Genomic DNA, 12,173 nt, shown 5'->3' with positions numbered 1-12,173 from the left:
CAAATATGTGCCTAAATGACCACAGCATGTTTACTCTGTGTTTTTTTCCCAGCATTCTTTGCTTTAATGTAATACCAGCATGGATGTGCTGTTCTTTAATAGACAAAAATTGGTGATTTTCAATAACCCTCACTGGTCATGTTATGTACACATTTACCACATTTTCTGCCCCATTCTTCTTGCTCCCACAGTAGTTACTGACAAACATGGAAGTTAACTGCTCACAACACTTAATAGCAATCAAACTAAAATTCACAGAGACATGAACAGCATTTTTAGATAAAATACAATTTATTCTTGCTTTAATTTAGAATCATAAATACATCATCACATTGTGCACTATAGTAAAATGAAATGAGATGTTTTACATCTAGTTTATGAGGTCATTTCTTTCTCAAAAAATCTATAACAGAAACTATTGTCTGTGTCAGGAAAAGCAGTTACCTTCTTAATTACTCTTCCATGATGAAGATGAGGTCAATGCTATGCATTGTTTTGTTTTAGCGCTGAGCAATAATGAGGACTGGCACCTGGTGGTCTGAAAACAAGTCACCAGTCCATATGAGAAGAGGATGTTTTTCTTTATTATACATATGATGCATGTTGTTGAGGATCATAGTGTTCATAGGTGGATGGATGATGAGACACGACACCCTAGAGAGGCAAAGAGAAAAGAGGGAAAAAATGAATGAAACTTGTGTTAAAAGTGTATTTTTCCATTAGCACCATAACACTGGGTATGATTAAATGTATTTTTATCAATTTATTTGATAATGTGATTTAAGACAATGAGAGAGAAATACAAAAGGACCTGGGCAATTCATGGTTATTTAAGTGTCACTCAAATTAATAATACATTTTTGGATAAAGCCCTAAAAATATTGTTTTGTCTATGCAAACACATTTTAGATTAATATACTGAGAGATTAATCTTGCTTTAATTTGAAAGTCTCTAAAAACTTGACTTGAAACACTAAATTTTGACCAAAGTGCAACAACTATTAAGACAAATTCTCCTCTTAGTTTTACAACAAATCGATTTTGACACCCAATCTTAATTATCGTAATCAGTATAGAGCACTAAATTACCGTTTGTCTTTCGTGGTGCTCACACAGGGCCATGTCGCTTCCGTCTGCCAAAGGCCTGGGCGCCCACATTGGTTGGAACAAAGTTGGCGTGTCCCAGTCCACCTGACCGACTCAGGAAGTCAGCCAAGCGGTGGGTTACACATGTTGCCGTGTTGCATGCCCGCTTCTGGGCTGTTGTATTGCTTGTAAGATGTGAAAGATAAGAAACATATTTAATACAATCAAGATCAGATTTGCAAAAATATCAGACTTCATCAACAATAAATTACAGTCAGTATAGAGATAAATAATAAGATAAATAGTGCATTTTTGTGTGATTTTGTTATTGCTTACCTTTTATTTTTCAATTGTTACACAATCTCTGTTCTGCTGAACTGATTTTCTATTCTTTTGTAGAGTTTGAGTACAATTTAAATTAAATAATTCCACACAGGACACCAGATTGCACAAATATTGTACAGAAATGGCAGGATTCTTTAATTCTCTATCAAAAATTTACATTAAAAAATATTAGAAGTCAAGACACTCCTCTGAAGTTCAGATCCACATGCATCAGCAGCTTCATGTGTGAACTCAGATGAATGGACAGACAAGCAAAAATGAGCGACAACAGACAGAAAAAAAGAGATGGGCTGAAATGGAGAGTGTCAGTTGTATAAGTTGTCATAATTCTCAGATAGACTTCGCTTCTTCCCAGGCGTCCCTGCTCCCACGTCGGTGCGGGGATTGGTTTGTAGTTTGTGAATGTCCTGGGAGAGTTTGCCCAGCACACAAGTGCTTAAGCCGGTGCAGCGCTTGGACATGGGTCTATCCAGGCTGTATGAGACAAAGATGAACATGCAGTCTTGCAATAACATTGGCATGCAGTTGATGTTAGTGTTTACATGCATTATACATTTCTGAAATGCCATGCGTTCATAGATAAATAGTTTAATACAAATTTCAACATCATGCTAACAGACTGAACAACCACATGAAGATTTTTCATTCGCTATCAGTTAGCTTTATCTGTACACATCAGCATGCATGTTCTCATCAAGACAATCTATAACAGGCACATCATTTAATGCTGAACAAATGAATGAATGAATGAATGAATGAATCAGATCTGAGTAGCATGCATTATGGGACTAGGACAGAATAGAAATACATGGATTTCACTATATATCTGGATGATAAATAAACCCAAAACTGCAGCTGTTGAATTTATTAAAAAAAGTATGTTATATGCTTAACTTATCATAGATAGATAGATAGATAGATAGATAGATAGATAGATAGATAGATAGATAGATAGATAGATAGATAGATAGATAGATAGATAGATAGATAGATAGATAGATAGATAGATAGATAGATAATCTTAAATCTTAAAAGCTATACCTGTATCCATCAGCTGTTTGTGGCTCTAAGGAATTCTGCATGAACTCCTTGATCACTCTGAATAATCGCTGAGTGTCCTCATTCGATAATGTGATTCCATCAGACATATACTCCTTACTATTTCTGAAAAAATAATTTTATACATTAATATCGAAAGCTGAATTTTTTTTTTTTTTGTATGAAAAGCTGAAAGGAATTCAAATTTACTAAATTGTAATATATTATACTGCAGTTTTAACACTGACATGTTAAAATTGTCAATGTAAGAAAAAAAAAAGATCAGTGACAGCTGTCTTTTTTTCCCTTCCCTTCCCTTCCACGTAACGGATGCAGTTTTTACCAGTGACTTAAAGGTAGAAAATATGAAATAAAAATTAAACATATTTGAACACAGGTGAAGAGAAAAAATACACTTACTGACAAAAACCCCAACTTTTATGTTCTGTAAAAATTCTTTCCCTATAGTATTTCTCACCTGGATGGAGCTGCCTGTGAAATGTACATCTGGCATATAATCAGCGCATAGGCAAGAAGGACGGTCCAGAGTTTCAGTGTGATCATGGTTCCCTGTGAAAAACACACATAATCATAAAACATAAAGATTTTAGAAGCATATATGTGAGCGTTTATCCTCAACCCCTAATAGCACTGTTTCTTCATTACCTGTCCAGATAAATTCAGACCTGTGTGAATCCTTTGTTTCTAAGTCTCCCACACATTCACTGTTACAGTCACTGAGGTTTTAGAGGCAGACAGAAGTTATCTATTATACACTGGAGCTGCAAGGTCTGCCAGCAAATACAACAGCTGCTCCACATCAGAATTAACTGCAGCATACCAAAAATAATAGAAAGTCTTCATGTCACAGTCATACTTCTGGTAGCAACAGTGGCCACCAGTAATGTTGACTCATCTGATATTTTTAACAATGGCAGCATTATCTGTATGATCAAATAAACAGTCAATGAAAATATGAAATGTTTAAATGAACTTACCGTAAGATTGTAAATCTTCTGGTAATGAAGAGTTTAGTAAGAAAGTGCTGAAAATGATGGTAGACTCACTCGTGAATCTGCTGAACACCCCCTCAGAGCAGGCTTTTATATATGTTCCCAATGGGATTCTGAAACAGAACAAGCGCTGATCATAGTCTATTGGCCAATCAATTGTATTTCCTCAACCTACCGACCAATCAGATCATTCATTATTTATATAAAACCAGTGAAAGATCCTGGTTCCAAGTGACATCAGTGCATGAACAGACAAGAGCTTAATTCACAAAAACATGCCAGACTTGAATGCAGTGTGTAAAAAGGTGAATGGAACTGACAAACCATACAGTCAGTGCAATATTGACTGACAATACAGAAAACCCTCATATGATACTCATAGTGTGTTATGTTATATGCACACAGTTCCATTTACTGTTCAGCTTCTGAGATTACAAGATCTACACTTGTGCTGTTATTTAAGTAGTTACATACAAATGAATGCGAAAATTTTGTGGAAGTATTGGACACACTAGGTTATGGGAGCAATACCACCACTAAAAAAAAAAAAAACATGTACAGAGACAGCAGATTACAAGCAAATATGTGTTTTTTCTTTAGTGGAAAGGGGAAACAGTATCAAATGCCGTGAGCACACATGAAAGTTTATCATTAAAGAGGGAACATCTGTTCCCAAGAGACACAAAGTCTGGCTCAGCCTCAACAAAATGTGTTTAATTAAAGCTTCACCAAGTTAGTATTTAGGATCATGTCTCCATTTGGAAACGTATTATAATGAGGAGAAAAGATGAGAAACAGTGGACATCAAATCTTTAATGACTATATTCATTAAGGGTTCTTCTGGCGAAGAAAGCTTACTGACCCTGCTGAGGTCAAGTAAATTCTGTTTTGTTGTCTTTTACTGTGTATGTTTACTGCCATGTTAGATAATCCTGAACAGTTTCAAAGTGTCTGGTGACTTCAAATGCAAAGATTTTTTTAACATGTAATATCTAAGAAAAACTCTTATCATAGCACCTGTTGTCATCCATATTGTATGATGTGTATAGGTTTGAACTAAGGAAGGACATTTTTTATTTCCTTACATGGATAAATCAAACCATTCATCAGCATTCAGTGGCTTCAGTCCATTTTGCTACATTTTTGCAGCTGATTCATGTTATGTTGGATGATGTATTATAAAGCATCCTGCCTCTGTCTGCCACCTCCTTGATGGAGTCCAGCAGGCAGCCTCAGTCTTTTTACTTTACACCTTTTTCATCAATTTGCAGGAAATGACAAAGAAATTTCCCCCAAATTATTGCAATGGCAAATATCTTTTTTAACCCTTTAAGTTCCAAAGTTGCAATATTGCAACAAGCAACATAACTGAACAAGAAAAGCACTCGGAGAGCGCAGACCTCTGCCAAGGCAGATCAGTGGACCCCCATGGCACCCCCCACCCCCAATCACCACCAAAATTTAATCATTTCTTCCTTGTGCCAGTATCAACATTTCCTGAAAATTTCATGAAAATCCATCCATAACTTTTTGAATTATCTTGCTAACAAACAAACAAACACGCACACACGCATGCAAACACACAAAGTAAAGTGATCACAATACCTCCTGGTGGAGGTAAACTAGAGCGCTGACCCATGGGGATCCGCAGGTTCTAGATGTGGTGGTTTTTATGCTGTTGTGTATTCGTGCATGTTGTACTGCATTTGTCCAGCAGTCACCGGCAAAGCATTCTGGGTATAGCAATGTGATTATAAGGCTATTGTATTCCAAAATTACTAATATCTCCCCAAAATATTGATCCTATCAACTTGCTGTCTTTGCTAGTCTGTTCCTTTGTCCAAAAATACATAAAGTATGCCAAACTGCAGGAGTCAGCTCTTTCTGGATTTTGTGTGAATCCCCAGACACACATACAAACATGCACGCATGCATACAGAGGCCACTTGGCTTTTATAATATAGATGAAACAGACAGCTTTTTGAAATATTGATATCAAAACTGAATATATATTTAAAAAAAAAAAAAAAAAAAAAACCTCTGACACCTCAAGGGTTAACATATATTTGGACAAGATCATCATCTTAAGGCCCAGCATGAATGGAGAAGTTGAGATATTTTTTATACTGGTCTTTGTAAAAGTCAGTAGAGCCTCAGCTCAGCTCCCTGGTCTAGGGGTATGAGCTGAGGCACAGAAACTACAGTCCAAGGGGAGATGTGTATTGTCAAGAATGCAATTACAGTAGCTCACACTGTGCACATTCCCTAATGTTGGCAATGATTTGGCCTGGAAAATTAATTACAACACAGGAGAGCATTCATAACAGGGAGGGCAGCGTGACTCTTCACAGTGCTCATCAGGGACAGTCTCAGCTGGGGCTCTCCTAAAAAAAAAAACACAGAGAATTTCCTTCAAAGCTCTCACAAATGGACACCTTGAATCAGCAGTGAGAGTTGATAATCAGTGGGTGTGTTCCCATAGAGCTGCAATGGACAAGAATTGAGGGAATTATGAGTTTGGGAATTAATGCAGAGGCGTTTTAACTCCCATGAGGATTTTTTTTTGTTTTATTAACCAGGATTTTGTTTTAAGGAAGTGAAGTGCTCATTACTGTTTGTTAATTGGTGTGTCTGAGTATGAATTTTACAAACTCTACTGCATGGGTTTTCATTATATTTGGTGGAAGGGTAGGACACAGGCCAAGGAGAAATTAATTATAACAGATTTATCAAAAGGGTAAAAAAAAAAAAAAAAAAAAAAAAATCTAATGTTGGGAAATAAAGTATCTGATTGGATTACAGGACACTGGTTTCAAAGTGCAGCTATAGTTTTTTTTTTCCATGTAAAGTAATTTTGAGTGTTTTGAAAAGTTCTGTAATAACCAAATGCATTATTATTGTGATTATTTAAAGGTGAGCTGATACAAAGTGCACCTCCACCAGGAAACCACTTTTGTGCAATTGTTCTGCACCACTCCTCACCTGTATAATCATGCATTACTGACCCCGTTGTATCTCTTTATGCAAACAAATGAAGATAGCGTTCGGACGGCTGTGACAAACTCCAGGGTGTAATCACATCTTGGATTTTGCCCTCAAATCCTATCTCTGTCTGTATTTGGTGATTACTATGACATTAAGAAGCATCTTAAATCTTGAAAAGAGTTTATTTCAAGGTGTGTCATTAAGAACTAAAGAATTGTAGTAGATAATTGGGATCTAAGAGAGATTTAATTTCTTCAGTAAAATACTTTTTTTTCTTTGCTTTGATTTTTTTTTAATCTATTCCTTTTTTATTTTATTCTTTTTTTTATTTTACCTTTTTTGTTCTATAAGTACTTCACTATTTTTTTATTACTATCATCAAGTATGTCATGTATGACCAGGGGTGAGAGGGTGGGTGAGGGGATGGGAAAAATGGAACATGCTCAATGCCTCTGAAACTGAATATTCAAATGTTCAATGTAACTTAAATCTGAACCAAAAAATGATAAATAAATGTTAAAAAAAATAAAAAACTGAAAAAAAAGACATTTGAAATATTTTCGAGGTGAAATCTTTAGTAGGCTTTGAATGATGTCTACACCTACGCTTAGTCCAGAAAGGGAGGAAGGCTTGAACTGGAACTTGTTTGCATATCAGTCAGAGAGAAATTCCAGTAAGACTCTCAGAAATATAAATGTTAAGTTTCCATTTTCGCAGAGTGATTTCCACCTGCTGGTGTCCATTAGGAAGCCTGTCCGTACTCAGGCTAACATTTAACCAGCTGACCAATCATTACACAGGGATTAGAAGACCTCTTGTTGCTCCTGCTACTGTCATTACTCTGTTGGAAGAATGAGGCTGTAGATAGCATTAGTGATACCAGGGGAGGACGGTAGTTAGATTTTCTCCATGCACTTGACTATTTCCGTCATGGTAAATAATACATAATTCACTGTAGAAACGCAGTGATCCGGATCCATCTATTCAAGCATGTTCTGGATAATGTCCTACAGTATACAGCAGCCAAACAGGAAGGAAACTCCACAGGAACCACTATAATGTATGAACAAATACTCAGACAGCAGCACAATTAAGGATAGGAAGAAAATGAAAAGTTACAAAACACTTCATGAGATGATAAAACTTACATTTCTGCCATTTTCTTTACATAGCAATTCTGCATTTTTACTTTTAGTCTTAAAAAGTACATTGGCTTGTCCATTATTTTCTTTGGTTGAGACATTCCTCTATAAGAATTAAACTCAAAGTCATGGCTGAGAAAATCAAGAAATATTAACTTTTCTATTCCATTTACTTCAACTCCAGCACATAGTACCACAGTTCCAAATAAGAAACAGTAGACGCAATATGCAAAATGCAAATTAGAAAATATAGCAGTGATATTAAAATTTACACTGACTTGTATTTAACCACAGACAATATGAACAAAACATTTTATTGTTATTTCATTGGTAAATATGCATCTATTCCCAGAAAAGGAGCAATTCAAGGCTAATAATGAGTCCAAATAGTGGAGTAACAATGTGATTTGGAACAGCTGATGTCAATATGTGACTGTTAACATGATTCAGTACAAAAATACCAGGAAAGGTCTGAGTCCTTGATGAGCTGAGTAATACAACAAATAGAGAGAAAATAACTAATAAGTTTCTAAATAATGGGGGTTTGAATATTATCTCAGCTATTACATCTATCAGTACTGTTTCAAATATTTCTTTTGGCTTTTCATTATGGTCAGCATCGGACAATAGTTCTACCCTTTATAGAAATGTATGACCATTAAAGCTTCATGTGACTCATATGTTGTATATGGGTGCTTGGTACTTGACAGTTTGCCAGCTTTTTAGACTCAATAATAAAAGAGAAATTTAGACGTATTTCCCCCCAGGATGTACCTAATGATGACCTCAGATAAATGCAAAAAATGTATACTGTTGCTCTTTATTTTTTAAAATAGACCCAAAGTGCTTCCAAACTTGCTTCATAACATTAGTCTACATCTGGTTTGAGTTTTTAGCCCCTCTGTCCTGCTTTTAGTGACCAGTTTCATAGAAGCACCCATATATAAAGTACATAAATGTAAAAGGGTTTGAAACATCTGATCCCTGCTGAAGGTAAAATTATATTTTTAGAGCCATGACAGTGAATTAAAACAATGAGCTTAAAGATAAAGTTGTGGGGCAAAATGCGTTGTATGTGACCAGTTTGACATTATTTAATTATTTTCACATTTATATTTGTGTAATTCCATGCTAATATAAAATACACTATGCTGCATGTTTCATATTACTTTTATTTTAGAACTGCCCCCCCCCCCCCCCTTTTTTTACAACCTTTTCAACAACTCGATACTCTTTTCGCTGGTGTTTTGATTAACCCAGCCACTAACCAGATAATGTAACAGTGACACCATGTTTATTTGGTTACATTTGACAGATGTGTTTAATGCTTCCAGAATCGCTTGTGAATCTGGGGAGCTGGCAGGAAGCAAATAAGTCATTTGCAAGAATGTTCTCATTAGGTAGCCCTAACCAATGTGAATGACTGGGAGAGGTCTGTAGAGGCCATTTGAGACATCTAAGAAAAAACAAAAAAACATGCCAGCTGCCTCAGCAGGAAGGAATGACTGGATAAACAACTTCAGTTCTAATGAGCAGCCAGTCATGATGAACTGATCACACAGCAAAGCGCAGTTTTACAAAAGTACAGTTGTAAAGCAAAGTAACAAGGTAATAATGTTGACCTCAGTTCAACTCTGGGTCATATAGTGATGTTCATAATGTCTGGGAATAAAACGGCTGTTGCAAATGTTTATCAAGGTATTGCTTAAGTGTGTGTGTGTGAGTTTTATGAGAAAAACTGTTTAAAAATGAATAATAAAATGAATTTCAGCACGAGCACAGGTCTGTTTGGAATAGTTCAGGTTGTAGTCACAAGCTTGAAAAATATCACACGACTATGCAAGTCTGGAATGTAGTCCATGCCCTGACCTTTAACCTCTGAACATAGCACACGACCCATCCTTAAGTGGAGGTGAAATATCCTGCAGCAGCTTACTGGGGCAAAGTTGATACGCGTTGAGACAAAACACAAACATTCTACAAACACAGACATTACCACTAAATTAAAACAGTCTGTTCGGATTTAATGAAAATGCAATCAAATGCATCCAAATGTGACTATTTTCTTGCATGTAATACATTCATCTTGATTTATTATAACCATTTCTGTACTTTTGAACAGTTTCTGCAGTAATGCCCAAATATATAAAAAGAAAAGAAAGAAAAGAAAAACAAGTTCAAAGAAAAATAATCAAATCTGTGGAAAATCCCAAACTCAGCAGAGGGAACAAGCTGCTATGGTTTGTGGCTTTTCTTCTCTTTCTGCTCTTTCAGCTACAGTCTGGGTTAAAGTGAAACTACACCATGAACATCAACGCATCTGTTTCAGCAGCCATAAGTGAATTTATCATTACACGAGACAAAATTATTGATGAGCTTGACAAGAGAGATTAGAAAAGCAAACAAAAACACGTTAATCAAATCGTTTCGGATGTCGCGTGTCTGCACTGTTTTACTCACGTTGTTGCAATAACTAAAACTTCTCTGTTCCTACCATTCATACTTTTTTCTTGTCATTTCCTCACAGGAATATTCAACTACAGCTTTAGTCTGCTTTATTAAATAGTCTACAAAATACCAAAAAAGACCTGTATTATTCATATTACCTCTTAGTTTTGTAGACCTGTTTCAAGCTTTGCAGTGACATTTGCATGAAAAAGAAACAAAAGTGGAATGCCATTTAAGTTCTAGCACTATTTTTAATCACTTCCAAATCAATTTTTGCTGTATTTAACATTTCTTTGTGCTTTATTACCATTAATTCTGTATTTTCAATGAAAATCAGGTATTTTCCTATATTTGATTTACTAATGTAGATGCTCAGAGCCTAATGCTTAGAGGTTATTACAAAATATATTATTAATTGAACATAAACACAAGCATCTACAACTAATGTCATTTGTTAAACTATATGTGTTTTAGTAGTGAATCAATGTTGTAGAAGATGACTGCATTATCACATTCACTACAGACCCTCTGAACATCTTATTTGATGACAATGAAATCTGAGAAACTGTATTTTACCTGAATTATTTGCTTGTATTGACAAGATTAGTAGATCAATACTTATCAAACATTTTAGATCAGTAGATGCTTTTGTTCACTGGCTGCTGTTTAGGAAAAAATGTATTTGGCTTGAAATCAAAACCAGTTTTGTTACATTTGTTTAATCAAATAAATTTTACTTGCCATTTTCAGGCTTTTACTTTTTTATTTATGGATCATATTGATTTCACAGACCAGCAGCATACAACATTCACTTTATAGATCATTTACATTGTGTGTTCCTCTGGTTGCATTAAGTGGGTCTTATCTGATAACAATGAAAGGCTCAGAAACTGCATTTTACATTAATTATTTACATGAATTATTAATAAGATTAGTGGGGCATTTTATATCAGCAGATGCTTTTGGTCACTGTTTGCTGGTTAGGATAAAATGCAGGTCTATTTGACTTCAAATCCAAATCAGTCTTGTTAAATTTAATGGAATTAATTTTACTTTCCAAGAATGTTCAGGCTTTTTCTTCTTTATGTGGATCATGTTGGTTTTACAGACCAGCATCGTACAACATTCACTTTATAGATCATTTACATCATGTGTTTCTCAGGTTGCATTAAATGGGTCTTATCTAATAACAATGAAAGCCTCAGAATTTACCTGCATGTGTTTTAATAAGATTAGTGGGAAATTTTATATCAGTGGATGCTTTTATGCTGGCTAGGATAAAATGTAGGCCTATTTGACTTAACCCTTTCATGCATGAATTATGAGAACATTAATGGAATTTTTTTTTTTTTTTTTCTGGGTGTTTTTATTCCTTTTTACGCATGAAAAAAAAAAAAGAACCTATTTTTCATGGAGTGGCAAAAATGTCCACTCAGCTGGACACCATTTGTTCAATTTTAGAAGCAAAGAAACATGTATTTATGGATATACCGTGATAAAATTATGAAATAAAAACATGTTTAATGCTGCTATTCTGATGTTTTCTCACATTTTAACAGCCTTTTTGTTTAAAAAACAAAAAACAAAAAAAAACAACAACTGTTAATTACAGTCTAATAACAATCAGCAATTTTTTTTTTTTTTTTTTACAGTCAACCATGTGACTGCAGATCAGGTTTATCTAGAACAGCAAATTTACAGTAATGGTATGAATTACAGTGTATGGGATGATGCATAAGTGTCCTCTGTGTTGGCCGATATGGAACTAAAACAGCAAAATCCATAAATATACAAGAGAACACCTTTGAACAGCTGTCCACTGTAGTGACCACTATGCATGAAAGGGTTAAAATCCAAATCAGTTTTGTTAAATTAGTTTAACTGAATTAATTGTTTTTTCTTTTTTATATGGATCATGTTTTAAAGACAGCATACAACATTCACTTCATCATTTACATCATGTGCTCCTCTTGATGCATTTAAATCATAAAAACCTTGTGCATTTCATGGAACTTCTGTCCTGATCTCCAACATCAAACTGCCAGATATTTCCCAGAGTCCAACTAAAGTAAAGCTGGAGGTGTGTTTCTGCTTAAATATCGGCCTTGGTGGTCTG

General features: G+C 35.1%; 1 protein-coding gene across 3 annotated transcripts; it reads right to left on the bottom strand.

Annotated features, from left to right (window-relative positions):
- Positions 1-490: 490 nt before the first annotated feature.
- On the bottom strand, positions 491-3,539 carry calca (calcitonin/calcitonin-related polypeptide, alpha). 3 transcript variants are annotated; one of them, XM_030127903.1, is made up of 5 exons: positions 3,468-3,539; positions 2,948-3,039; positions 2,473-2,595; positions 1,090-1,271; positions 491-654 (listed from the first exon to the last, which is right to left on the bottom strand). In XM_030127903.1, exons 2-4 carry the CDS (start codon positions 3,031-3,033, stop codon positions 1,109-1,111), a joined length of 372 nt encoding a protein of 123 aa, XP_029983763.1. In that variant the 5' UTR covers positions 3,034-3,039; positions 3,468-3,539; the 3' UTR covers positions 491-654; positions 1,090-1,108. The 3 variants fall into 3 exon arrangements, with proteins under 3 accessions (XP_029983763.1, XP_029983748.1, XP_029983756.1); XM_030127888.1 differs by lacking the exon at positions 491-654 and adding an exon at positions 1,423-1,905 and having other exon boundaries at positions 1,166-1,271; XM_030127896.1 differs by lacking the exons at positions 491-654; positions 3,468-3,539 and adding exons at positions 1,423-1,905; positions 3,136-3,196 and having other exon boundaries at positions 1,166-1,271.
- Between the last annotated feature and the right edge of the window lie 8,634 nt (positions 3,540-12,173).

This window comes from Sphaeramia orbicularis, chromosome 3, assembly GCF_902148855.1.
Source record: "Sphaeramia orbicularis chromosome 3, fSphaOr1.1, whole genome shotgun sequence".
In the NCBI taxonomy this organism is placed as follows: domain Eukaryota; kingdom Metazoa; phylum Chordata; class Actinopteri; order Kurtiformes; family Apogonidae; genus Sphaeramia; species Sphaeramia orbicularis.
This window is presented reverse-complemented; position numbering and strand designations above follow the sequence as displayed.